General features: G+C 39.0%; 1 protein-coding gene across 2 annotated transcripts in view; it reads right to left on the minus strand.

Annotated features, from left to right (window-relative positions):
- Positions 1-27,459, minus strand: part of LOC306864157 (PH and SEC7 domain-containing protein 3-like) — a 152,320-nt gene that overhangs the window by 107,299 nt on the left and 17,562 nt on the right. For both annotated transcript variants that reach the window (XM_079407905.1, XM_079407906.1), the window contains exons 3-4: positions 21,783-22,647; positions 18,083-18,496 (exon numbers count right to left, since the gene is read on the minus strand). In XM_079407905.1, coding sequence (XP_079264031.1) covers positions 18,083-18,496; positions 21,783-22,647 — 1,279 coding nt within the window. The remainder of the gene's footprint in view (positions 1-18,082; positions 18,497-21,782; positions 22,648-27,459) is intronic.

The following is a 27,459-nucleotide window of genomic DNA, read 5'->3' on the forward strand; positions in this document are numbered from 1 at the left end:
GCACACATGGGTTCAGACAGCAAGCCTCAAAGCCTGGTGTAGAGTCAGATACTGCACATCAAGTGTGGGGGTCACATTCTCCACTAAGACCCAGTATGTAACGTATCTAACTCCCTGCAGCACTGACTTTCCTCAGCTGTGACCATGGCCTCGCATTTCCCACACAAGCACATATGAATCAAAAACGTGTTTATCTCTCTCTCCTGCGGTGATAAGAAACTACTATCACGTAACGTTAGTGTGGGATATTAACGAGTGTGACACGCCTGATCAACGCTTATTAGTTTCTATTACTGGTAGTATCAATACTAGCATTGCTATTGCCTGATTACATTAGCTAACGTGTGTATATCTGTAAGCTAACACTGATCTCTCACCAAACACCTGCCCTGTTCTCCTCACATCAACTCAATCTGTTTTCTCTGACCGTTGTTCTGTGTAATCCTGGCCTGTCCTGCTCTCTTGGCTGCATAGCAGACTCATCATTTCATCTGTGGTCCGTCATACGAGTGTAAATACACATTTAACATTTCCTCAGCGTCCGAACTGTCTGCAATCCATTGTTTTCCTGTGGTTTAAATGGACCGCTCTCCCTTTTGATGCGTCACTTCCGGTTTTGGCGCGTTTCAGATGCGGAAGTAAAATTCTCTCACAAAAACGACTCCAGAAGCCTTAATAGCGTATTTTAAAGTAAATCTAGTAAAATCTAGTTCGTACAGTATTTTTCTATACATCGACTCACTGGAGTCTCTAACCTGCAATATGCCCTTTAAGTGATCCAAATAGTTATCATCCAAGATGAGGATGACACATGCATTCACCGTACTGACAGAAGGACTTATGTGCACTTTTAGTTGGAATCTGTGGTGGAGCACATTCATGTACAGTACCAGACTTCACTGAACATCCTCAGTACATTCATAACTACAATATCATAGAAGAATTCTGCTTGAAACATCACATTTGGACTTTGATTAAACTTGAATTATGTTTGTAAATTATTGATTTCATTTTGGGGAAATTGTAGCGGTTTGCACTCAAAACGCAGTAAGAGGCTGATGTAGTAAGTGATGTTGCACTATGTTGATGCTCCCCATCCCTCAACAAAACTGACCAACACTGTAAAAAATAAATAGTTGAGAAAACGTAAAACGGCAACTTGATACAGTAAGACTTTTGAGTTCCCTCAACAATAGTTTTTTAGTTCTTCTCAGTTAAGATACTTTTTAGCCAATGTAAATTTGTTTATGCAATGCTGATTGTATTATTTTACTAACAGAAAAATCCTTGTCATAGCAACTAAAACAACGATTACTGTCACTGAGGTAATTTTTTTTTTCTGTTTCCTGGAAGAAAAAAAAGAATGTGTAAAAGTCACCACTTTATCAAATTCATGTTTGTTTGCAAATGACAAACCTTAATGGATAACTTTGTTTAATATGTAAACAACATTGTCTTTGTTCATAAAACAAATTTCAAGACTAAGATATCCAGGAAATGGACATAAGTGCTTGAACATACTCCAGGCCTCAAAACTCGACACACAAACCTCAAGAACAATGGCAATCAACAAATGTTTCCATCACAATACAACAAATAACTAACAATAATGACAAAACAACAACAAAAAAGTTTAAATGAGCAAACAGCAAAACAATAATCCTATTACAGTAACTGAATAATTTATTCATGCTGCAATGCATGCTGGGAACTCACAAAGCCTTAAAATTTCAACAATATGAAATTCTTTGTTAAGACATCTGTGTTTGACAAGTAGAGACAACATTTGGGGTATTTTTGTTGGTCTGAAAAGGGTTTTATTAGTGCTGTCAAATGATTAATCGGATCCAAAATAAACGTTTTTGTTTACATAATATATGTGTGTGTACTGTGTATATGTATTATGAATATATAAGAAATATATTTAGTATATAGACAACATTTTTCTTAAATATATGCATGCAAGTGTTTGTATTTATATATGCATAATAAATATACACTGTATACACACATACTGTATATTATGTAAACAAAAACTTTTATTTTGGATGCGATTAATCGTTTGACAGCACTAGTTGTTATGTAGTTTTCGAGAAAATCAATTTTTTCAATATTTGAGACTCAAAAGTTTTCATAAATTGGATTTGCATTTTTTACAGTGAAAATGCATGAAGGAGACCCAGGCAAGCAACGGGAAAAACGTGTGAGTGAAGAAATGAAGGGTGGTTAAATGCATCAGGTCTGTGTGAGGGACAGTGAGCAGACAGAGGCCTGGCACCGGGCCGCTGGTGCTGACTCACACCTCCAGCGCTGACACAAACCCAGAGCGCCGCTGAGAGCCTCTGGAGCAGCCCATGACGCCTGTCACATGACTTCAGCACCTGCCACACACACTGTTTACGTCCGCATGTCTGACCATGTGGAAGTAAAGGGTGACACCTCACAGAGCACTGCTTTAATCAGCACTACTGAGAACAACACTTATGCTCAGAAGACAAGCGCTGATGAATATAAATAGCATGATGATTTAGAAAAGCAATTAATATCCTCTCAAACAGTCCCTTTTCACAAACACACCATTACTTATGCAGAGTAAATACTTACTGACATTATAGTCATTTGCATTTAGTGCTCTCAGCGAAATACTGCAATCTATAAAATCCTGACGGGAGGCTAGACACAGAGTCTGTCGCAGACAACATCACATTAATGACGGAGCTGCCTGCAATAATGACATCATTAGAAAACTAGAAAGGGAAAGTTTATCAAGACATGCTTTGAATAATTTGACAAAGCCTTACTTGACAGTTTAAAACCGCTCAAAAATCTTGAAGGATATTAGGATGTAGTTTAGAAAAAACCCTTTAAGTTGCGTTCACATTTACCATTGTTCGTAAAATTTTTCACAAGGGGAAATATCATTTCAATATGATTTTGCACGATGGGAAATATCGTGAGGCAGATCCCCCCCCCCCACAGATTTCACAATGGGTTAAGTTTTAACACACATTTTCGACATTGACCAACAGAAGGCTGCTTGTTTTGATTTGCATGAGCTGTGCGAAATTTCACCGAATTCGTGTGAACAACTTGAACCCGATGCAGAATTTACGAGGGGCAATCAACATCCCTTATGTGAAATTTCTAATCATGGCGAGTTCTACTGAAATGACTGGATTTTTCACCCCAAAATTTGCCAAACTGCTGTAAATGCGACCGCACTTTAATGGTTTTGTCTTTTACTGAAATGTTGCTAACATGAGCACACCCTAATACGAGAAATTTCCCTTTCCCTTAATTCCCATTATTATATGTAACCCTGGACCACAAAACCAGTCATGTGGGGAATTTTTTTGAAATTGAGATTTATACATCATCTGAAAGCTGAATAAATAAGCTTCCCAGTGATATATGGTACAATATTTGGCCAAGTACAACTAATTTGAAAATCTGGAATCTGAGGATGCAAAAAAAATCTAAATATTGAGAAAATCATGCAGAAAAAAACAAGATGGTGCAGTGCAAGTGATTTATTCTGTAAGGCAAGAGTACAATCATTCCCTGCTTTAATGAGACATTTGCTGTATAAATTTATTTTTCGGCTGGACAATTCACATAATAATATTATAATGTTGTTGACAAATCCTAGGCTTACTGAAGTGCGATATCAGTCCTCTATGAAGAAGTATTGGCATAACTGTCTTTTTTAATGTGTACTGTTTTGGTTTGTATTGTCTGTCTTTTGCTAATGGACCTTGAGTCTGGAAATAAAGTTGAACAATTACAACAAATGAAGTTCTTAGCAATGCATATTACTAATCAAAAATGAAGTGTTGATATACACTCACCTAAAGGATTATTAGGAACACCTGTTCAATTTCTCATTAATGCAATTATCTAATCAACCAATCACATGGCAGTTGCTTCAATGCATTTAGGGGTGTGGTCCTGGTCAAGACAATCTCCTGAACTCCAAACTGAATGTCAGAATGGGAAAGAAAGGTGATTTAAGCAATTTTGAGCGTGGCATGGTTGTTGGTGCCAGACGGGCCGGTCTGAGTATTTCACAATCTGCTCAGTTACTGGGATTTTCACGCACAACCATTTCTAGGGTTTACAAAGAATGGTGTGAAAAGGGAAAAACATCCAGTATGCGGCAGTCCTGTGGGCGAAAATGCCTTGTTAAAGCTAGAGGTCAGAGGAGAATGGGCCGACTGATTCAAGCTGATAGAAGAGCAACTTTGACTGAAATAACCACTCGTTACAACCGAGGTATGCAGCAAAGCATTTGTGAAGCCACAACACGCACAACCTTGAGGCGGATGGGCTACAACAGCAGAAGACCCCACCGGGTACCACTCATCTCCACTACAAATAGGAAAAAGAGGCTACAATTTGCACGAGCTCACCAAAATTGGACGGTTGAAGACTGGAAAAATGTTGCCTGGTCTGATGAGTCTCGATTTCTGTTGAGACATTCAGATGGTAGAGTCAGAATTTGGCGTAAACAGAATGAGAACATGGATCCATCATGCCTTGTTACCACTGTGCAGGCTGGTGGTGGTGGTGTAATGGTGTGGGGGATGTTTTCTTGGCACACTTTAGGCCCCTTAGTGCCAATTGGGCATCGTTTAAATGCCACGGCCTACCTGAGCATTGTTTCTGACCATGTCCATCCCTTTATGACCACCATGTACCCATCCTCTGATGGCTACTTCCAGCAGGATAATGCACCATGTCACAAAGCTCGAATCATTTCAAATTGGTTTCTTGAACATGACAATGAGTTCACTGTACTAAAATGGCCCCCACAGTCACCAGATCTCAACCCAATAGAGCATCTTTGGGATGTGGTGGAACGGGAGCTTCGTGCCCTGGATGTGCATCACACAAATCTCCATCAACTGCAAGATGCTATCCTATCAATATGGGCCAACATTTCTAAAGAATGCTTTCAGCACCTTGTTGAATCAATGCCACGTAGAATTAAGGCAGTTCTGAAGGCGAAAGGGGGTCAAACACAGTATTAGTATGGTGTTCCTAATAATCCTTTAGGTGAGTGTATTTACAGTAGGAAATTCACAAAATATCTTCATGGAACATGATCTTTACTTAATATCCCAGTGATTTTTGGCATAAAAGAAAAATCGATAATTTTGACCCATACAATGTTTTGTTACAAGCTATTGCTACAAATATACCTATGCTACTTATGACTGGTTTTGTGCTCCAGGGTAACATATAATTAAATAGCCTGCATTTGCACTCAAAATAGAATCATTCTTTAGTTCTTACACAACAATAAATGAACAGCGTACACATGTAGTGGTTTTAATGATCTTGACTCAGCAGTAGATGAGTACTGATATTACAATGCAGGCAACTTCATATTGATTCATATTGAATCTTCATATTGATTCTTCATATTGATTCTTCATATTGATTCTAATGTTTCCAGTTCTCATCATTTATGATGTGCTTGAGGATCAGCCCACTGAAGAGGGAGGGGAGAATCACACAACGACAGGAAAGCTTCAACCTTTCAGCTGTAGAGGACATTCACACCGCGGACAGAGCTGCTGCGGAGACGTCACTGCAGTCACACACATACACACACACACGCTAGGAGCAGCTGCGTCTGAGAAGTGTCTCATGCAAGCTGAAGGTCAAGACTTACTGGATGGATGCTTGCTCGGCGTCGGACAGGCCCGGCTGGGAAAAGCAGCCGGACACTATGGAGCCCATGAGAGTCGGTCGGCGGCGCGTGATGTGTCCTACCGTCTGGCCAGATGCTCGGCTCTGACTTGCATACTAGGACACGGCGCTCTGTTTGTGCTTATTCATTACTGTAGCGAGTCTCATCACCACAGCTCCGGCGTCTCACTCCATCTGCGGGCCGGCCGGATGGAGGGGGGCTGGGCCGAACACACGCGTGTGTGAGAATGGAGCGATGTGCTTTATTTACATCCATCATGCTCTGGGGCACGAGGCTGCAGCCTGTGGTTTGATGCTGCGCAGCAGCTATAAATAACAGCAGGGCTGACAGGTCTGATGATGAGGAAATGTAGCGTGATTTCTGACGAGTGTGCGGGTGAGGATGCATGTTTACTGATCACTGTTGATAGACTGCGTTTCTCTAGGTGCATGATAGACTCAATGTGCTTTACAAATTACATGTGACCCTGCACCACAAAAGTAGTCATAAGTAACACAGGTATATTTGTAACAATAGCCAACAATACATTGTATGGGTCAAAATTATACATTTTTCTTTTATGCCAAAAATAATTAGGATATTAAGTAAAGATCATGTTCCATGAAGATATTTTGTAAATTTCCTACCGTAAATATATCAAAACCTAATTTTTGATTAGTAATATGCATTGCTAAGGATTTCATTTAGACAACTTTAAAGGTGATTTTCTCAATATTTAGATTTTTTTGCACCCTCAGATTTCTGATTTTCAAATAGTTGTATCTCAGCCAAATATTGTCCTATCCTAACAAACTTATGTAAGCTTACCTATTCAGCTTTCAAATGATGTATACATCTCAATTTAAAAAAATTGACCCTCATGACTGGTTTTGTGGTCCACGGTCACATATTACATCCACTGGTTCCTCAAATTACGCACACGAGAGGACAAATGATTGCAGTCAGCAGCAGGTTTAATAGAGTGCTTCATAAGCATTCACTCATCCATAAAACACAAGAGCTCCTTCAATTCTGAGCAGTTTAAACTCTGATCTGTGTCTCATTAGTCTTCTGAGTGTTTCGTCTTCTTCTGTACACACAGATCAGTCATTTACTGGAATCACAACCATGTTGTACAAAAAATTCACTCTAAACCCATAAAAACTGAATCCACTTCAAACCCACATAGTGTTCACAGAACTAGTACAGCATGACGTCACTCTCATTTGGAAACTATCTTCTAGAAAATGACATAACAGGGGTTTGTGTCTTTACTCATTCGCTTGACTCACTGTGACATGAAAGTGTTTCTGTACATTCAGTCTTTCAGTCGCTGATCGATTGCTTCTGTCTGTCTCTGTCTGTCGTGCTGCTGAGAAGTTTGCGATTGTAGCTCCGTGTAGCTTCGATTTTCTGTTGAAACTCTATCTTTCACTCTCTGTTGTTTAAAGTGATAATATATAACTTAATTCCCACCATATTTCTGGTATTATCTATCAAACTAATTTGATCGTTCGCTTTTTAAAGCCGAGAGTGCAGCACGTGTGCAGCGCGTTAGCATTCGTTAGCCGGTTAGCTTGTCACTCACGGTTCCATTCGCGTTTCTATTCGCGCCTATTATGGTTTTCTTTTTTTGTTTTCGCTCCGTTTTTCACAAGTTCATCAAACAACGGTTGAGCCCGTGCAGCAGGGCAGCTGGGTGACTGTGAGGCGGCCTAGTCGCGGGTCAAAACACCGCTCTTCTGTTCCGATCAGAACATCAAACAGGTTCTCCCCACTCAGTGATGCACCCACTGAGAAACCTGATGAAAGTGCTCTGGTTATTGGCGATTCTATTGTACGGAACATGAAAATATAGACACCAGCCACCATAGTCCATTGTTTACCGGGAGCCAGAGCGCCTGACATCTTGGCAAATTTAAAAGTGCTGGCTAATGCTAAATGTAAATTCAGTAAGATTGTTATTCATGTCGGCGCTAATGATGTTCAACTTCGCCAGTCGGAGATCACTAAGAATAATGTTAAAGAGGTGTGTGAACTTGCGTGTACGATGTCAGACACTGTAATATGCTCTGGTCCGCTCCCTGCTTACCAGGGTGATGAGATACATAGCAGACTGTCGTCCCTCAATGGCTGGATGTCTAAGTGGCGCCTGCAGAATAACATAGACTTTATAGACAATTGGAAGAATTTTTGGGGCAGACCTGACCTGTTGAAAAGAGATGGTCTTCATCCCTCTTGGGGTGGTGCCGCTCTTCTCTCTAGAAATATGGCACATAGTCTTAGAGTTCGTACTTGACTAACTGGGGCCCAGGTCAGGAAGCAGACAGATTGGCTAAACCGACCGTCTGCTAGCCGCCTCACGTCACAGAAGTCAGTTAATTCTCAGCACATAGAGACTCTTTCACCTAGATATCACACTATAGAGACTGTGTCTGTTCCCCGAACTAGAAAATACAGAAAACATCCAAACCAAAGTAAGAGTAACAATTTAATTGATGTTCAACAAATAAAAAACAGATATAATACACATAAACTAATGATAAAGCTTGGCTTATTGAATATTAAATCCCTTTCTACAAAAGCACTTTTTGTAAATTATATAATCACTGACCATAAACTAGATGTGCTTTGTTTGACAGAAACCTGGCTAAAACCAGATGACTACATTACTTTAAACGAGTTTACCCCCCAAGATTACAGTTACAAACATGAACTGCATCCAAAAGGTAAAGGGGGAGGTTTTGCCAAAATTTATAGCAATATTTTCAGTATTTCTCAGAGGTCGGGTTTCAAGTATAATTTGTTCGAAGTAATGGTGCTTCATATAACGTTATCCAAAGAAACAAGTGTTAATGATAAATCCCCTGTGATGTTTGTACTGGCTACTGTATACAGGCCACCAGGGCACCATACAGACTTTATTAAAGAATTTGCTGATTTTCTATCTGAGGTAGTGCTGGCTGCAGATAAAGTCCTAATTGCTGGTGATTTTAATATCCATGTTGATAATGAAAGAGATTTGTTGGGATCAGCATTTATAGACATTCTAAACGCCATTGGTGTTAAACAACATGTTTCAGGACCTACTCATTGTCGAAATCATACTCTAGATTTAATACTGTCATATGGAATTGATGTCAGTGGCATGAAATATTGCAGCAGAGCGATGATATCTCAGATCATTATCTAGTTTTGTATATATTCCATATAGCTAAAGCTGTAAAGCCAACTCCTTGTTACAAATATGGTAGAACCATCACTTCTACCACGTAAGACTACTTTATAAATAATCTTGCTGATTTATCTCAATTCCTCAGCATATCCAATAGCTCAGAACAACTTGATGATGTAACAGAAACTATTGACTCTCTCTTTTCTAGCACTTTAGATACGGTTGCTCCTTTACGCTTAAGGAAGATTAAGGAAAAGAGTCCAGCACCGTGGTATAATGAGCACACTCGGGCCCTAAAGAGAGCATCCCGGAAAATGGAGCGCAGCAAAATTAGAGGTATTTCGTATTGCTTGGCGGGAAAGTACCCTATCCTACAGAAAAGCATTAAAAACTGCTAGATCTGCTTACTTTAGGTCTCTTTTAGAAGAAAACAAATACAACCCCAAGTATTTATTTAATACAGTGGCTAAATTAACAAAACATATAACATCAGCAGGTGCAGACATTACCCAGCAGCACAGTAGTAATGACTTTATGAACTACTTTACTTCCAAGATCGAAACTATTAGAGATAAAATTGTAACCATGCAGCTGTCAGCCACAGTATCGCATCAGATAGTGCACTATAGATCCCCTGAGGAACAATTCCACTCATTCTCTTCTATTGGAAATGAAGAATTGTATAAATTTGTTAAATCATCTAAACCAACAACCTGTTCCATCTAATCTCCTAAAAGAGCTGCTTCCAGAAGTAATAGATCCTCTTCTGAATATTATTAACTAGGGCTGAACAATATTCTGTTTTCACATCGACATCGCGATGTGCGCGTGAGCGATAGTCACATCGCCGGAACATGCGATGTGAAGGGTAGAAGCCCATGGTGTATTAAGAGAATGGTAGCACCAGGGTAGCACACAGTAAACACGAGTTTGTTGTATGTCTTGTTGCTGGGGTGACATGCACGTTCCGCGTGCCTGCACAGTGATTGGTTCGCTGTGCCGCTGTTCACCGCTCACGCTCACAGCCAACATTCACTGCTAAAAATGCGCGACGAAGAGGATCCGCCGCAAAAAAATGATTTCGTACCAAAAAGAAAGTCGAAATCATCTATTTGGGACTATTTCGGCTACAAAAAGGAGGATGTTGACCAAAATGAGGTACTTTGCATGGAGTGTCATAAAGTTGTGGCCACAAAACAAGGAAACACCACCAATTTGTCTGATCACTTAAAACGGCACCACAAAGCTCTTTACGACGAATACAAAGTCAAATCTGGATATCAACCAAAACAAACAAATATTTGTGATGCCTTTGCCAGTGTGACACCTTAACAGAAAGGCTCTCAACGACAGAAAGAAATAACAGACGCAATAACGTTTCATATCGCTAAAGATATGTTGCCATTAAATACCGTCGCCAAAGAGAGATTTAGGAAAATGATCCGAACGCTTGACAGGCGGTATGTTATACCATCCCGCACATATTTTTCCCAAGTTGCGATAAAAGAGCTGTATGAAAAATGCAAATCTAAGATTGAAGCAGAACTGTCGCACGTGGAATACTATGCAACTACAACAGACTTGTGGTCCAGCAGGACAACGGAGCCCTACATGAGTCTGACAGTCCATTTCATCACAGAGGACTTCGAGCTAAAAAGTCGCTGTTTGCAGACGGCATTTTTCCCGGAAAGTCATACAGCCGAGAATATCGCAGAGGCCCTGAGAGAAGCGGTGTCTGCTTGGGGCTTAGATGAGACAAGTCAAGTCTGTATAACAACAGATAATGCAGCGAACATGGTGAAAGCTGCCGATCTGAACAAGTGGACCAGGCTACAGTGCTTCGGCCACAGACTGCATCTTGCAGTTGGTGAGTAATGACCATGATCTTTATCCTAAATAAATATACATTTTTACTCAGCTGTTTTACTTAATAACCTGTCCTGAACCTGACAAAACTTGAATTTGTTGCATGTGTACGTAGAGCCTTAAAACGTAAGAAAAAATACAGACACTAAACATTTAATTTTAAACAACTTATTATTGAATCAGTGGCAAAAAATAGTTTTATGAGCACATTTGATGAGCTCTTTTCCAAAACGCGATAACTCCATTTCAATAGTTTTCAGGGAAAATTTTTTTTTTTTACTTAGACCCATATGTGGGTTTTTTTTTTTTTTTTTGCTCAGTCTGAACATGTTGAATAATGATTATTAAATCAAACAACTATATTGTTATTGATAAATTCAAAGTTAATTTTTTTTCTTTTCAAAACTATAAATCCATAAATTTTTCCCAAAAATTGATGGTTGTCTTTTTTTAAAAGTCTTTTGTCTTTTATTTTTCATGTTCGCATTTATGAGGAAAAAACTATGTTACGTGACAGTTCTCCGTAACGGACGCGGCCGCTCTGAAAGCGGCACTAAAACTTTCACAGAGACCTCAAACAGAAAGCACAAAGCCTTTATTTAAAGCTAATTTCGTTTTGCATTAATTGTATCTTAATTTCAATCAGTGTTTCATTATCCAATTTCCTTTTAATAAATAAAAAGTAATAGCAGACAATAGATAATCAGGACACGGAGGCGCCGGCTCCTGAACTAGAACTTAAACTATCATCCATGAACCGAAACTCAAGGTAGCCTACTCGCCTCATACACCTAAAAAAAAAAATAGAAATAACGTTATATCTATTATCTACAGAAATCTCTACTTTTAAACAGAACCATTCAAAACAAAATAAAACTATGTAATTCGTATGAAATGTGCATTTCTCCGGCGCGTTCACTACTGCGAAGATCGCGAGTCAGTATCGTCAACTTTATCTTTGCAGCCAACACAGAAAACACTTTTTATTAATAAACAATTAAAATGTCTCATTGCAATATTTTACATATTCCTAATCATTACTTTTGTTGGTTCTCTGTGACAGCTTTTAGGTGCCGTTTACATCAACGCGTCACTGCATCAGCACTGAAAACTTAGAGAGAGAGAGAGAATAAGATTTTTTACTTATTTTGAGGAATTAAAGCCTAATGAACAAACAAATATCTGTTAAGAGAGCAGCCACGTTGGATTGCGTAGAACATTCACCAAATTCGCGTTTAGGCTAAAAATAAGTTCGGCGCTTATTGGGGTTTGGAAAGAAACTGCATCTTGCAGTATTAAACAAGGAAATTATTATTGGCGTTTATCGCGTTTTGGAAAAGAGCTCTTCATTTATTGTTTGAAATAAAACAGTGTGCTTCAATAATTAAAGTTCACAATGTTTTGTTTGTTTTCTCCGCTTAGAAAATGCAGTGAAAAAGGATGGCCGCATTGATCGTGCTGTAGGAGTCTGCAAGAAGCTGGTGAGCCACTTCTCTCACAGCTGGAAGGCCAGCGATGCCCTGGCAAAAGTCCAGAAGGAACTCAATCTACCATCACATTGTCTCATCTCAGAATGCCAAACAAGATGGGGTTCCAGACAGATGATGATCAGCAGGATATTAGAGCAGCAGCAGGCTTTAACTCAGGTCCTGTCTGCAGACAAGAAGCTGCGGCATCTAATTCCAACCTGGCAAGATATAGATGTCCTGGAATCTGTAAGCAAGTCACTGGGCCCAATGCTGGATTTCACTGATGCACTTTCAGGGGATGAATACATCAGTGTCTCCTTTGTAAAGCCAGTTCTTCAGCTCTTCAACACTTCACTACTGGAAATGCGAGAGGAAGACACAGACCTGACCAAGAACATAAAGAAGAAGATGCTGGACTACCTCAACGAGAAATACGAAGATGATGATATTCAGAAGCTGCTAGATATGGCATCTTTTTTGGATCCCCGGTTCAAGATGGACTTCATCAGTGCAGACAAGAAGACCCAAGTTAAGGCCAGAGTGGCATCACAGATGATGGAATGCCAGGAGAAATCAAGCTGCAGCACTGACGTGGAGCCCAACGTTACCAGTGCACCCCAGGCAAAGAAAGCAAAGAAGTCATTGGGAAGCTTCTTTAAACAGAGTGAAACTGCAGCAAAGGGTGATTCCTCTCTGACCCTAAAGGATGCTTTGGAAGCAGAGTTAAACACTTACCTGCTAACACCTCCAATAGACAAAGAGGAGGATCCACTTGCATGGTGGAAAGTACACAAACTAAGCTTTCCTCATCTCGCCAGACTTGCCCGCAAATACCTGTGTATTCCTGCGACAAGCTCGCCGTCAGAGAGACTTTTCAGTACTAGTGGCAACATCGTCACTTGCCAACGAACCTGTCTCAAGCCTGCAAAGGTTGATAGACTTGTGTTCTTAGCTAAAAACCTTGAGTAAGCAAAGCATGCAGCATACATAAGCATGCATGATCATGATCATGCTAAAGAATACTCAGTTTAGAAGTTTTATTTCATTTTGTTTAGCCATGATTATGATGATGACCAACACTGTTTTACTTTGGCACTTTTGCTAAGAAAAGTTGACTTAAAAACAAAAGATTGTGAACCAAAATGCTTATAAGTTGTTTTATAAAAAATATATTTATTTTAAGTTATATTGTTGTAAACCAATCAGGGGGGTTGGTGCAAAGCTGCTTTTTTATTTAAAAATGTGTTCTGCTTTTGTGTTTACAGAAATGTTCTAATTTTGGAATAAAATATTAAGTGACCTTTTTGTCACTTGTAATGAAGCTTGCTTATTAGTGAAATTATTAATATCATGGAATGGTAATTATTGACTTTAGCCTGGATTGATGGCTCTCAATATCGCAATATATATCGTTGGGAAAAAAATATCGCAATGTAATTTTTTTCCAATATCGTGCAGCCCTATTATTAACCATTTTCATTAGGATATGTCCCAAAAACCTTCAAACTGGCTGTTATTAAGCCTCTCATTAAAAAACACAACTTGACCCCAAAGAATTAATTAATTAATTACAGACCGATCTCGAATCTCCCTTTTCTGTCAAAGATATTAGAAAAGGTAGTATCATCACAACTATGTTGCTTCTTAGAGAAAAATTATATATGTGAGGATTTCCAGTCAGGTTTTAGACCATATCACAGTACTGAAACTGCTCTCATTAGAGTTACAAACGACCTGCTTTTATCATCTGATCGTGGTTGTATCTTTCTATTAGTGCTACTGGATCTTAGCGCCGCGTTTGACAGTATCGACCACAATATTCTTTTAAATAGACTAGAAAATTATGTTGGCATTAGAGGAAGTGCACTGGCATGGTTCAAATCGTATCTGACCGCCATCAATGTGTGGCAGTAAATGAAGAAGTATCATACCAATCACAAGTGCAGTATGGAGTACCTCAAGGCTCAGTACTTGGCCCCTTACTTTTCACGCTTTACATGTTACCCTTGGGAGATATCATTAGGAAACATGGTGTTAGCTTTCACTGTTATGCTGATGATACCCAGCTCTATATTTCTTCTCGACCTGATGAAAGTTACCAATTTGCAAAACTAACAGAATGCATAGTTGATATCAAAAACTGGATGACTAGCAATTTCTTACTGATAAATTCTGAAAAAACAGAGGTGTTAATTATTGGACCAAAAACTTTTGCATGTAATAACCTAGATCACTGTCGAATACTTGATGGCTGCTCTGTAAATTCTTCGTTATCAATTAGAAACCTAGGCGTACTTTTTGATAGCAATCTTTCCTTCGAAAAATATGTTTCTAGCATTTGTAAAACTGCATTTTTCCATCTTAAAAATATATCTAAATTACGACCAATGTCAAATGCAGAAACATTAATTCATGCATTCATGACCTCGAGGCTAGATTATTATAATGCTTTATGGGGTGGTTGTTCTGCACGTTTCTGCTAATTACCTATAAGGCCCTGAATGGTTTGGCACCTCAGTATTTGAGTGAGCTCTTATCACATTATAGTCCTTCGCGTCCGCTGCAATCTCAAAACTCTGGCCTTTTGATAATACCTAGAATATCAAAATCAGCTGCGGGCGGGAGATTGTTTTCCTATTTAGCGCCCAAACTCTGGAACAATCTACCTAACACTGTTCGGGAAGCAGACACACTCTGTCAGTTTAAATCTAGATTAAAGACCCATCTCTTTAACCTGGCTTACACATAATACACTATTGCATTTCTATAATTCAAATCCGTTAAATGATTGTTAGGCTGCATTAATTAGGTCAACTAGAACCGGGAACACTTCCCAAAACACCCGATGTACTTGTTACATCGTTAGAAGAATGTCATCTACGCTAATATTAGTCTGTTTCTTTCTTATTCCGAGATCACCGCAGCTACCCGAATCCAGTCCGTATCCAGATCAGATGGTGGATCAGCACCTAGAGATGACCTCTACAGCCCTGAACATCAGTGGAGACCAGGACCCCTAGATGAGCCCCAGAGACTGATCCCCAGTGAAGACCGTGTCTCCTAGACGGCCATCGGGACGAGACCACAGGAACATGATGAGTCCTTTGCACAATCTGACTCTGCTTTAGTCTAGATTTAAACTGCTGATTTTGTCTGGCCAGAGGAGAATGACACTATTTCGACAAACTATTTCCCCGTCTACATACTGTAAAGCTGATTATAAGAAATGTTTCTTGAGCAGCAAATCGGCATATTAACATGATTTCTGAGAGATCATGTGACACTGAAGATTCACATCAAATTTTTTAAATTGCAGTAATATTTCACAATATTATTGTTTTACAGTGTTTTTGATCAAATACATGCAGCTGTTGTGAGTTCAAGGGACTTCTTTTCGAATTTAAAAATCTTATTGACCCCAAACTTACTGTATATAGCTACCCTAAATTTTATGAATTCCTCCTGTGGCTCCTTCATATACAGTGGTGTGGGGTTTGGATTTGGATTTTGTTTTCCCTTCATAATAAAAAACTTCATTCAAAAACTGCATGTTGTGTTTACTTGTGTTATCTTTGATTAATATTTAAATTTGTTTGATGATCTGAAACATTAAAGTGTGTCAAACATGGAAAAAAATAAAAACTCAGGAAGGGGGCCAACACTTTTTCACACCACTGTAAGCTTATTTCCATCACAGAAAAAACTGTATTAAAAAGGTAATTGTGATTTCTTGTGATTTTTTCCCCCTCCAAATACATCTCGCAATCCAGACCTTTTTTCTCAGAAATCCAAATTCTTGAGAAAAAAGTCTGAATTGTGAAATAAAATGTTGCAATTACCTTTTTTAAATATTTTTATTCCTTGGCAGAAATAAGACTGCATCATCCTCGCATTTACAAACTTGAAAAGCCTTATCTTAAAAAAATAACTAGCTCTAATAATAATTAATACATCTCTTGTTGCTAATTTGCTAAACAGGTTAAATCACAGGGATCCGCATTTCTTGTTTTCATCCACAAGACATAAAAACATTACTATGATTTGTGAGTTTACTGCCGTATTTAAATGCGTTCGTCACGTCAATATTTTGCCGTGTTTGCTCACAGAGGAAGCATAATCAGGTATAAAATGAAAAGTGTACTGAAACTGTGAACAATCAAATCAATATGAAAGTATCAACATCCGCTAAATTAAGCAGTTTCATTGTACTGCATTAAGATCTACTGCTTTCTGTTCCAGTTAATATGACAAATTATTATTACAGTTGATTTAAAAAGTTGGAATTAAAAAGTAATTTAAGGAATAGTTGCAAATGGTGGCTTTCAAAATAATCACCAGAATAAATAAGGCTCAAGAAACATATCTGGTGATAATAAATTTAAATGTAATGAAAGTCAAATAATGTCATTTTTAACTGATAAGTAAACATTTAGCTCTTGAGTGTGAAACTGTGATTGGATGAGCCCTGCTGGATGCTAATGTAAAATGAACACACACCACATTCTGTATTGATGCAGCAAGCTGAGATGCTGCTTTACAATCATAAACAGCCTGTAGTTAATGCTAACCAACGTGACCAGATTCCAGTGACAGTGATTCTGTCTGAAGCTGAGCTCTGCTAATGCTTGCTAAAGCTCTCTAGCACTCTTGTCACTGGAGGTTTACAACTCTTATTGACTATAAATGTTCTCCCTTTCACTTTAACTCCATAAAGGGATGGTCCACCCAGAAACGACAGTTCTGTTGTTATTTACTCGTTCCAAACCTGTAGTTTCATTCTTCTGTTGAGCACAAAAGAAGATATTTTGAAGAATGTGGGTAACCAAACAGTTGATGGTAGCCATCGATTTCCATAGTATTTAAAAATGTTTCCTTACTATGGAAGTCAGCAGTTACTGTCAACTTTTTCGTTAACCCAAATTCTTCAAAATATCTTTCTTTTGCACTCAACAGAATTGTCATTTTTGCATTGAAAATCATCTCTTATTTATGAATTACAGTTATTGTCTAAATATCTTGAAAAATTCCCTTCTGAACCAGAGTTGTTTTTGTGTCATTGAGATTTTTAATATAGTTTTTATCCATTTATATAGTTATTTTATTTCACTTTTATTTGTAGTTATTTTAGTACATAATTTTATCTCAGATTATGTGTATTTCATGTATGAAACAAAAATGTTTTTAGGTTTAGTTAACTCAGTAACACTTTAGTATAGGGACCAATTCTCACTATTAACTAGTTGCTTATTAGCATGCCTATTATTAACATATTGGCTGTTTATTAGTACTTATAAAGTCAAGTCGAGTCAAGTCAGCTTTATTTATATAGCGCTTTTAACAAAACAGATTGTGTCAAAACACTTAACAGTATCAGATTGGAGGATAGAGTGTCAGTAATGTATAAAAATAAGATTAAACACTCAATTTTCAGTTAAAGGCATTACATTATTGTAATGCACATATTCTGCATCCATAATCCTACCCAATACCTAAATTTAACAACTACATTACTAACTATTAATAAGCAGCTAATTAGGAGTTTATTGAGGCAAAAGTCATGGTGTGTTAATGGTAACAATTGGACCTTAAAATAAAGTTTGACTGTTAACTCTTATAACCCTGGTCTGAAATAGTGCATGCAATGGAAAATACTTTTCAGCAGAGGGCGCCACATAATCATCTCAAGCCACATAATCATCTCAATGTTTTCTCCTGTATGCAAACTCTTCTGCAAAATAACATAACGAAACAGTGCTCAGTGCTAAGAATGCTACACATTTACAATTCGTGCAAGACTGCATGTGATATTCGCAACCATGACAAAGTCAAAGAGTTGTCAGCCATTCTTTCAGCATACCTTGAACTGTCTGGTCTTACCTTAAACAGCCCTGCAGCCAGTCTCTGGGGTCTCTGTCGTTTAAACCGTTTGCTAGAGCTGCTCCTGCGTCCTCACAACCCGCTGAAAGAAACGAAGAGGTCACCTCCAGAGCTGCCCGGCCGCTCTCCTTCGTGGCGGCGACGCTAAGCACCTCAGCGTCCGAGCTCAGGAACAGACTTCTGTCCTTGAGTCGCTGCTGGATCATGGGAGTGAGGGGAATGTCGAAGGCAAACGAGGCTCCTGGAGCACTGTGAGAGCTGGGTTCAGGTGCAGGGTTGGACAGATCGTCCAGCGAGTCCAAGCTACTGTAGAGAGTCCCTCGCAGACGCTCCGACTCCAGGATGCTCTCAAACTGGTAGCTGAAGACATCTGTGGCGTCACTCTTACCTGGAGCAGATTTACCTTCAGAACACCTGGAGCAGGCAGAAAGACAAACACATCTCACTCAACAGAAGCTGACTTCAGGACAGTCTGAACTACGCCTATTTTAAAGTCCTTTTCCAAAGATACAACTCGAGAATTTCCTACAACATATGTGACCCTGGACCACAAAACCAGTCATAAGGGTCAATTTTATTAAATTGAGATTTCTACATAATCTGAAAGCTGAATAAATAATCTTTCCATTGATTCCATTGTTAGGATAGGACAATATTTGGCTGAGATACAACTATTTGAAAATCTGGAATCTGAGGGTGCAAAAAAATCTAAATATTGAGAAAATCGCCTTTAAAGTTGTTCAAATGAAGTTCTTAGCAATACATATTACTAATCAAAAATTAAGTTTTAATATATTTACGGTAGGAAATTTACAAAATATCAGAGTGAGCAAAAGCACTGGTAAAATCACTCTGGATCCCTCACATCCAGCACACTCCCTCTGAACGACGTTACAGAGCTCTGAGCACCAGAACGACCAGACACAGGAACAGTTTCTTCCCTCAGGCAATCCATCTCATGAACACTTGAACTCTTAACAATAAACATGAAACACACAACACTATCATACTTTTTTTTTTAATTTAACACATACTTATTACATTTCAAATTTGCACCTAACATACCTGTACATACTGAATTGTCTATTTTGTATATTGTGTTTGTGCTATTTTGCATATTGTCCATTATGTATATTTATACATGATTTTTTTGTTTTCTGTGTCCTGTCCTGTCGCTGTTATTCTGTCGCACTGTGGAGCTACTGTCACTAAAACAAATTCCTTGTATGTGCAAACATACCTGGCAATAAAGCTCATTCTGATTCTGATTCTTATCATGATTTTTTATTACTGGGATACAGTGTTTTTTTTAAATGAGCATAATTACAGATTGTTCAATCAAATACAGCCATATCACCCTGCAGCCCAAGACTGGTTGCCCACTGAAGCTAAGCAGGGTTGAGCTGGTCAGTACCTGGATGGGAAACTCCTGGGAAGACTAGGTTGCTGTTGGAAGAGGTGTTAGGGAAGCCAGCAGGGGGTGCTCACCCTGCAGTCTGTGTGGGTCCTAACGCCCCAGTGTAGTGAGGGGGACACTATACTGTAAAAAGCACCGTCCTTCGGATGAGACGTTAAACCAAGGTCCTGACTCTCTGTGGTCATTAATAATCCCAGGATGTCCTTTGAAAAAGAGTAGGGGTGTAACCCCGGCATCCTGGCCAAATCCCTGGCCTCTGACCATCATGGCCTCCTAATCATCCCCATACACTGATTGGCTTCATCACTCTGTCTCCTCTCCACCAATAAGCTGGTGTGTGGTGGGCGTTCTGGCGCAATATGGCTGCCGTCGCATCATCCAGGTGGATGCTGCACACTGGTGGTGGTTGAGGAGATTCCTCCCTTCTATGTAAAGCGCTTTGAGTGCCCAGAAAAGCGCTATATAAATGTAACTAATTATTAATTAATTAAATAATGTAATGACATAAATACTTATCTAAGTACTTTATTGATTGATTAATTGATTGATTGATTGTATTACTAAAATTTTGGGCTTGGTTATAGTAATGACATTTTTGGTAACACTTTAGTATAGGGACCAATTCTCACGATTAACTAGTTGCTTATTAGCATACTGGCTGTTTATTACTTATAAAGCACATATTCTGCATGAGCATATTCTACATGCCTAATCCTACCCAATACCTAAACTTAACAACTACTGCACTAAATATTAATAAGCAGCTAATTAGCAGTTTATTGAGGCAAAAGCCATAGTTACTGGTTTGTTAATTGTGAGAACTGGACCTTAAAATAAAGTGACAAAATTTTCTTCTGTAATGAACAATTAATTACTATGAATAATATTATTCTGAATTATTATTATTATTATTATAATAAAATAAACATTGTTTTCTTTCTGCAAAACATTATTTATGACCCGATATGTTCTGGACAAATTCATGAGAATCATCCACAGGAAGTTGAGGGAAAAAACGCAATTCCATTATAAAACCACAAGCCTCGTTCCTCTTAGCACCTCAGAGTGAACACAATGCTTCCTCTATACTGTGCTAGCTAATTTCTTACGAAGACCAGGCAGAAAGGATAAAGGAAGTGAAACCGATAATCAGATGCATTAGAGAACTGAATATAAAAAGTAACAAGATGAACAGCACGCTTGAACTTTGCATTGCATAAGGTGCAGCTGAGTATACCTCTCATTCTAGACAGCTTTTACTTACCATACTGAGTTGCCTACATAGGCATCATAGGTGTGCCCCTTACATAACAGCTATTCATAAATTATGCTGGTAACACTTTAGATTAGGGAACACAGATGCAAGAGTTTTCTCTCAGTAGTTGTTGTGGTAGTTTTCCGTTGGGTAGGTTTAAAGAGATCTTGCAGAATAAGACATTAATATGTGCTTTATAAGTAAACAGCCAATATGCTAGTAATACACATACTAATAAGCAACTAGTTACTAGTAAACAGTGCTCTAAGTGTTAGCAGTACTCTGCCTTCTTTATTCTGGCAGTACTAAAATGCAATGCAACAGTCAGTCAGGAATTCCAGGATGGCAAACATATCAAGAAAAAATGCATATTATAAATATATTAATATTTTAATATAATACAAAAAACATCAAACATGCACGTAGTGTTTAAATCAGTCACTTGTAAGATTTAAAATGTTGTCTAAGTAACAATGCAGAGCTAGTGTTAGAACATTTAAAAATGTTAAATCCAAATTCTTTACCAAATGTATAACAACTATATTGCTATTAAACAGAGATAAGAAACACGTACTGATTATTGTAATGTTAATGTCTTTGATAACTAATAAGCAAAATAACTTTTTAATTGTTTTATTTTGGATTTTTCCACATCATAACCAATTTTTAAAAATTACAAAAACATATGCACCGTTAAAATTGTATTAAAGCATTTTAATAATAAAATAGTTCTATAAATAGTTACATAAAAATATTTATGAAAACAAAACTATTACTTGTTGTTAATAATATTAATAATTATTAATAATATTGATTATAAAAATATAAAGAATTAATTTACCTGTGAACACCGTTGTTTCCTGTTGAACGAACACCAATTTAATCCCACTGGTGTGTACTATTTTTTTTTATTGATTTAAAAGTACAAAAGTATCATATAACATAGCTTGCTCATGCCAAATAGCGGTCTCTCTCTACTATCTAACAGGCTTTTGTCAAGTGAGGACTGCGATGCAGAGGTACTGTACCTGTCTGAGCCGTTCTCTGCTGGTTTGTGATCGGGTCTCAGGGTCATGCCCTGAGGCACTCCTATGGCTTCTGTGTGCTGCACGTCCAGAGTCACTTCCTCTTCCACGCTGCAGCTCTGGTGCCTTCCGTTCTGCATCTCTCCGTTCACATGGCTCTCCGCCCTGCTCTCCACAAACCGTAGCTTCTTTGGCGGCTTGTCCTGCAGTTTGGCCCCCTCCAGAAAGCCGCTAAAGATGCCCGGGATCTCAGCCAGAATTTTATTGGATTCCTCTAGAGACTCGTCTGCCAGTTCTGCAGAGGGGTCGTCGTCTGTCCTACTGGGCGACCCGGCCCTCTTGCCCTCGATCTCCCTTCCAGTGTTTTCTTGGGAGGGCACCTCTGAGGTCTGCTCTCCATGTGCTGCAGCTGGAGTCGGGCTGGTGTCAGGTTTATTTTGGCAAGCGGGTGCATTCCTGGGGTCTCGACTGGGCCCAGAGCTGAAGCAGCTCAGCTCGTTTGTGGCTGCCATAACTGAGCTGGGGTCCTTTATGAGCGCCTCGCACCACAAGTCAAACAGCAGGGAGTCTCCTGATAACTCAGACTGGCCGTTCTGAACGTCCAGGCCCTGCTTGGCCATATCCAGCTGAGACGGCGAGGTTTCGTCTTGCCCGTTGCAGGGGATCATGGGTGAGGTGGCGACGGCATCTCCTGACGTCGAGTCCTGTCCAGACGCAGCATGCTGACTCCGAGCCGTCAGGCCACTCAACAGGTTCGACAGCTCCCTGTCGATCTCCTGGAAGAGGGACGTCTCATCAATGTCATCGTCATCAAGAGCCGAGTCAAGACCTGAGCCGCTTTCCTGTTTCTCTTGGGTCGGAGGGGCAACTGTTTGACAAACCAAAAAATTGAGATTAGAGATCATTAAGTGTTAACTCAAAGAAAGTCAAGTGGTCCAAGACTGTCTGCCTCAAATAAAACCAGCGGAATGCAGGATGAACAACAAGAAAAAGAGAAACTTCCAATGCAAAAACGCTATTAGTAGGAAATAACATTTCAGTTATACAAAACAAAAATAAACATTTTAGGGAAAAGATGAAAAGATAGAAAGAAATGAACTGTCAAACTCTCTTCACCAGGTGGCAGCATTTGACTATGGTTGAAAATGTACTGTAAACAAAATTTGAACAAAAACATCAGGCTGCATCCCACTGCACTTACTATACAGTAGAGTATGTGAGATAAAGATTAAACACTTCAGCCACACACTGCCTTTGTGTCAAATGACAGAAAATATCAAAGCAGAACAATTGATAAATAGAAGTTTGTTAGGTTTGAAATGATAGATCTAGTGTACAAAATGAAGACAAGAATGAAGGCATTGTGATCGATTGCTTCTGTCTGTCGTGCTGCTGAGAGGTTTGCGATTGTAGCTCCGTGTAGCTTCGCTTTTCTCTATCTTACTTTCACTCTCTGTTGTTTAAAGTGATAATATATAACTTAATTCCCACCATATTTCTGGTAATATCTATCAAACTAATCTAACTAAATTGATCGTTCGTTTTTTAAAACCGCGAGTACAGCGCGAGTGCAGCGCACGTGCAGCGCATTAGCATTCGTTAGCCGGTTAGCTTGTCACTTGCGGTTCCATGTTGTTTTCTTTTTATCACGTTTCTATTTGCACCTATTATTGTTTTCTTTTTATCACGTTTCTATTTGCACCTATTATTGTTTTCTTTTTATCACGTTTCTATTTGCACCTATTATTGTTTTCTTTTTTTCTCGCTCCGTTTCATTTCTCTCTCATCAAACAACAGTGGTAAGCGAATCATTCTTCAATCACGGTGAGTAATGGCTTCTTCTCCTGCTATTGTTGTTTGCACTGTTTGCCACATGTACAGTTTCTCTCTCTCTGTCGGCGATGAGGGATTCACATGAGATAAATGCAGGGAAATAGTTGACAGAGAAGATTTCAAGACACGCATCCAAACTTTAGTTGAGGACAGTAAGAATGTGAGGGCTGTAGATACTGCTTTGGATGCGAGTAGCTCAGGGAGTCCTGTACATTGTTCGGTTCTGGTTGAGCCCGTGCAGCAGGGCAGCTGGGTGACTGTGAGGCGAACTAGTCGCGGGTCAAAACACCACTCTTCTGTTCCGATCAGAACATCAAACAGGTTCTCCCCACTCAGTGATGCACCCACTGAGAAACCTGATGAAAGTGCTCTGGTTATTGGCGATTCTATTGTACGGAACGTGAAAATAGAGACACCAGCCGCCATAGTCCAATGTTTACCGGGAGCCAGAGCACCTGACATCTTGGCAAATTTAAAAGTGCTGGCTAATGCTAAACGTAAATTCAGTAAGATTGTTATTCACGTCGAAGCTAATGATGTTCGACTTCGCCAGTCGGAGATCACTAAAAATAATATTAAAGAGGTGTGTGAACTTGCGAGTACAATGTCAGACACTGTAATATGCTCTGGTCCGCTCCCTGCTTACCGGGGTGATGAGATTCATAGCAGACTGTCGTCCCTCAATGGCTGGATGTCTAAGTGGTGCCCGCAGAATAACATAGATTTCATAGACAATTGGAAGAATTTTTGGGATAGACCTGACCAGACAGACAGACAGGCAGACAGACAGACAGACAGACAGGTAGATAGACAGACAGACAAGTAGATAGGCAGACAGACAGATAGGTAGATAGGCAGACAGACAGACAGACAGACAGGTAGATAGATAGACAGACAGACAGACAGGTAGATAGACAGGTAGATAGACAGACAGACAGGTAGATAGGCAGACAGACAGATAGGTAGATAGGCAGACAGACAGACAGACAGGTAGATAGACAGTCAGACAGATAGGTAGATAGACAGACAGACAGACAGACAGGTAGATAGATAGACAGACAGACAGGTAGATAGACAGACAGACAGATAGGTAGATAGGCAGACAGACAGACAGACAGGTAGATAGACAGGTAGATAGACAGTCAGACAGATAGGTAGATAGACAGACAGACAGACAGACAGACAGGTAGATAGACAGGTAGATAGACAGATAGACAGGTAGATAGGCAGACAGACAGGCAGAAAAGAAAGACAGACAGTCACACAGGCACACAGACATTGAACTATTTGGGTGAACTAATTCTTTAATCCAAATACAAGACCAAAACTTTGCTGGTTTATAGAGATGAACTGTGAATAAAGTATAATATAAATGTCTGTGAATCCTAGACTTAGAAACTGAAGAGAAACATTATAAAATTTAATTTAGATTAACTGAAAAGAAAATTTTACAATAAATGTTCCAAAGCAGTGTAATAAAAATTACTGCATTAAACATATAGCTTATACAGCCCTAAAAATGAGTAAGATCTCAAATTTACCACATACCAACAGCACCCTTTTGACCCCTGGGATCCCTAGAGCCCAGTTTTAAAACCTCTGCTCCAGTGCGTAGTTTAATATGAACTGGGATGTAAGGTCACTGATGTGCTCTGTTGGTTTGGATTTGTGTCATTTGTAGAAGTACAAGGAAACAATGAGCCCTAAACTTTGTGACTCATGCACACTTCTGAAACAGGTTTCATCATGACAGCCGTTGACACTGAAGCGTGACACGCCAGTGATACGGAAACACTAAGATCTTGGAGGAGTGTTTTGTGTTCATGTTGGTGATTAAAACACACACAGCAGCTCAATAGGGTTGTCACTCCTCTACTGAGAGTTGAATCACAGTCTACACACACAAACCAATCAATTCCTGTATGTCAGTGATATTCACATTCCACAAGCGAAATGACTCCTCAAACATTTAAAGTGACAGTCCTATCTGTGAACAGAACCAAACTGAACAACTAGTTGATAATGCAGTGACATCTCTTTTCTGGAAAATGGTAGCTTGAGAATGGGTGCCATTGGATGCTAGAAAGTCACAGAAACAAACATATGTGTCTTTAATCACACATACATTTAGATACGATCTCTCTCCTGTTTCTCCAGGTTCTTTCAACAGCCCTGTGGTCTTGGGGAAATCCCATACATTTTTCTCCATAGAGAACAATGTTGCCAGATCTCACTAGAAAAACTGTATCTGAAAAAAATAAGCCACTTGCCTTTTAAAAAAAACAAATACATTGATCATTTTTATGAACTACATTTATGAAACAACAAGCCCAAAGATGTTTATAAAATGTGGACAAGCAATACTGAAAAACAATTCGCTGTTTACCAGCAGCAGCTTTATGAGTCAATGTGTGGTTTACTTCAAATTGTTGGACATAATGCGTCAGCTGAATAGCATGCCTTTGGTCCAAAATAGCAGACATCAAACAGGTTAAACTGATGCTCAAATGTTGCTATAATTATCACTACCTCAATAATCGAAATTATGTTTGCTACACTGCAGTTGTTACCCGATTTTTGCCTGATTTAGTTAATTTATGAAGTTAATTTAGATTTTTCCAAACAAAACTGTAAAACCTTCTCAGAAAAACTAGTTTCTGGAACAAAGCAGGGTTTGTGTACAAACTGTCGGATTCTATGAACTAGAATGTTGCACAGGAACTAGATGCCAGTTGCATTATAGTTTAGTCAAGGGGTCAAAAGCCATCTGATCTGAATCAGGAGCGAAATCTGCACAAATCAACAACCATTGCATGGGTGGATTTTGATGTGGGAGGATAACAGGGGATGGACCTTTTCACTGAAGGAAGCATTGTTATGGATTATAAACTCGTATCTTGGTCAGAAGCAACACTGTAAAAAGTGGTAACCTGCAATTGTTACATTAAAGAGCTTTTTCTACCTGATCTTACTCTTACATTCAGTTTTGTTGGTGTAACCTAATATATTCAGGTTGATTCAGTAATGTTAAAGGGTTAGTTCACCCAAAAATGAAAATTAGCCCATGTTTTAATGTCGGAGGATTTTGACATAAGCCAAGAGGAGACTGGTTTTCCTTTGTAAAGAAAGCTTTGCTTCCTTTGCTCCTGTAAACAAACTCGCGAGACTAGCATATCTCAGAGGCGCGTGCGACGCATACATCCTACGTCATCCGTCGGAACGGCTTGCAAGTAATCAGGACAGTCAGCAGAAGTGAAAAAATTGTTTATTATGTTTGACATATATGTTTCTTGCAAAAGCGCATCGATTAGCTACAGGAAGCCTTTACTCAACCCCTGGAGCCGTATGAGGTACGATTTATTATGGATGCGTGCGCTTTATTTGACTACTTTTGGACTGTTGAACAAAAACACCCGCCTACTCCCATTCTAAAGCTTGAAAGAGCAAGGATAAATTTTTATATACACACGTGGTCAGAATTGTTGGTACCCTTGGTAAATATGATCAAAGAAGGCCCTGAAAATAAACCTGCATTATTAATCCTTTTGATCTTTTATTTTTTTTAAATCACAAAAATCTAACCTTTCATTGAACTAAAACAATTGAAAATGGGAGAAAATATCATTATGAAATAAATGTTTTTCTCAAATACACGTTGGACACAATTATTGGTACCCCTAGAAATTATTATGAGTAAAATATCACTGAAGTATATTCCCATTCATATTTACAATTTTGAGCACTCCAGGGGGGGTTAAGAACATGAAATTATCCAGCCATGGCTTCCTGTTTCACAGAAATATAAATAAGAGTAAAAACAAAGCCCAAATTCCCTTAATCATCCATC

This window comes from Barbus barbus (assembly GCF_936440315.1).
Source record: "Barbus barbus genome assembly, chromosome: 45".
Classification (NCBI taxonomy): Eukaryota; Metazoa; Chordata; class Actinopteri; order Cypriniformes; family Cyprinidae; genus Barbus; species Barbus barbus.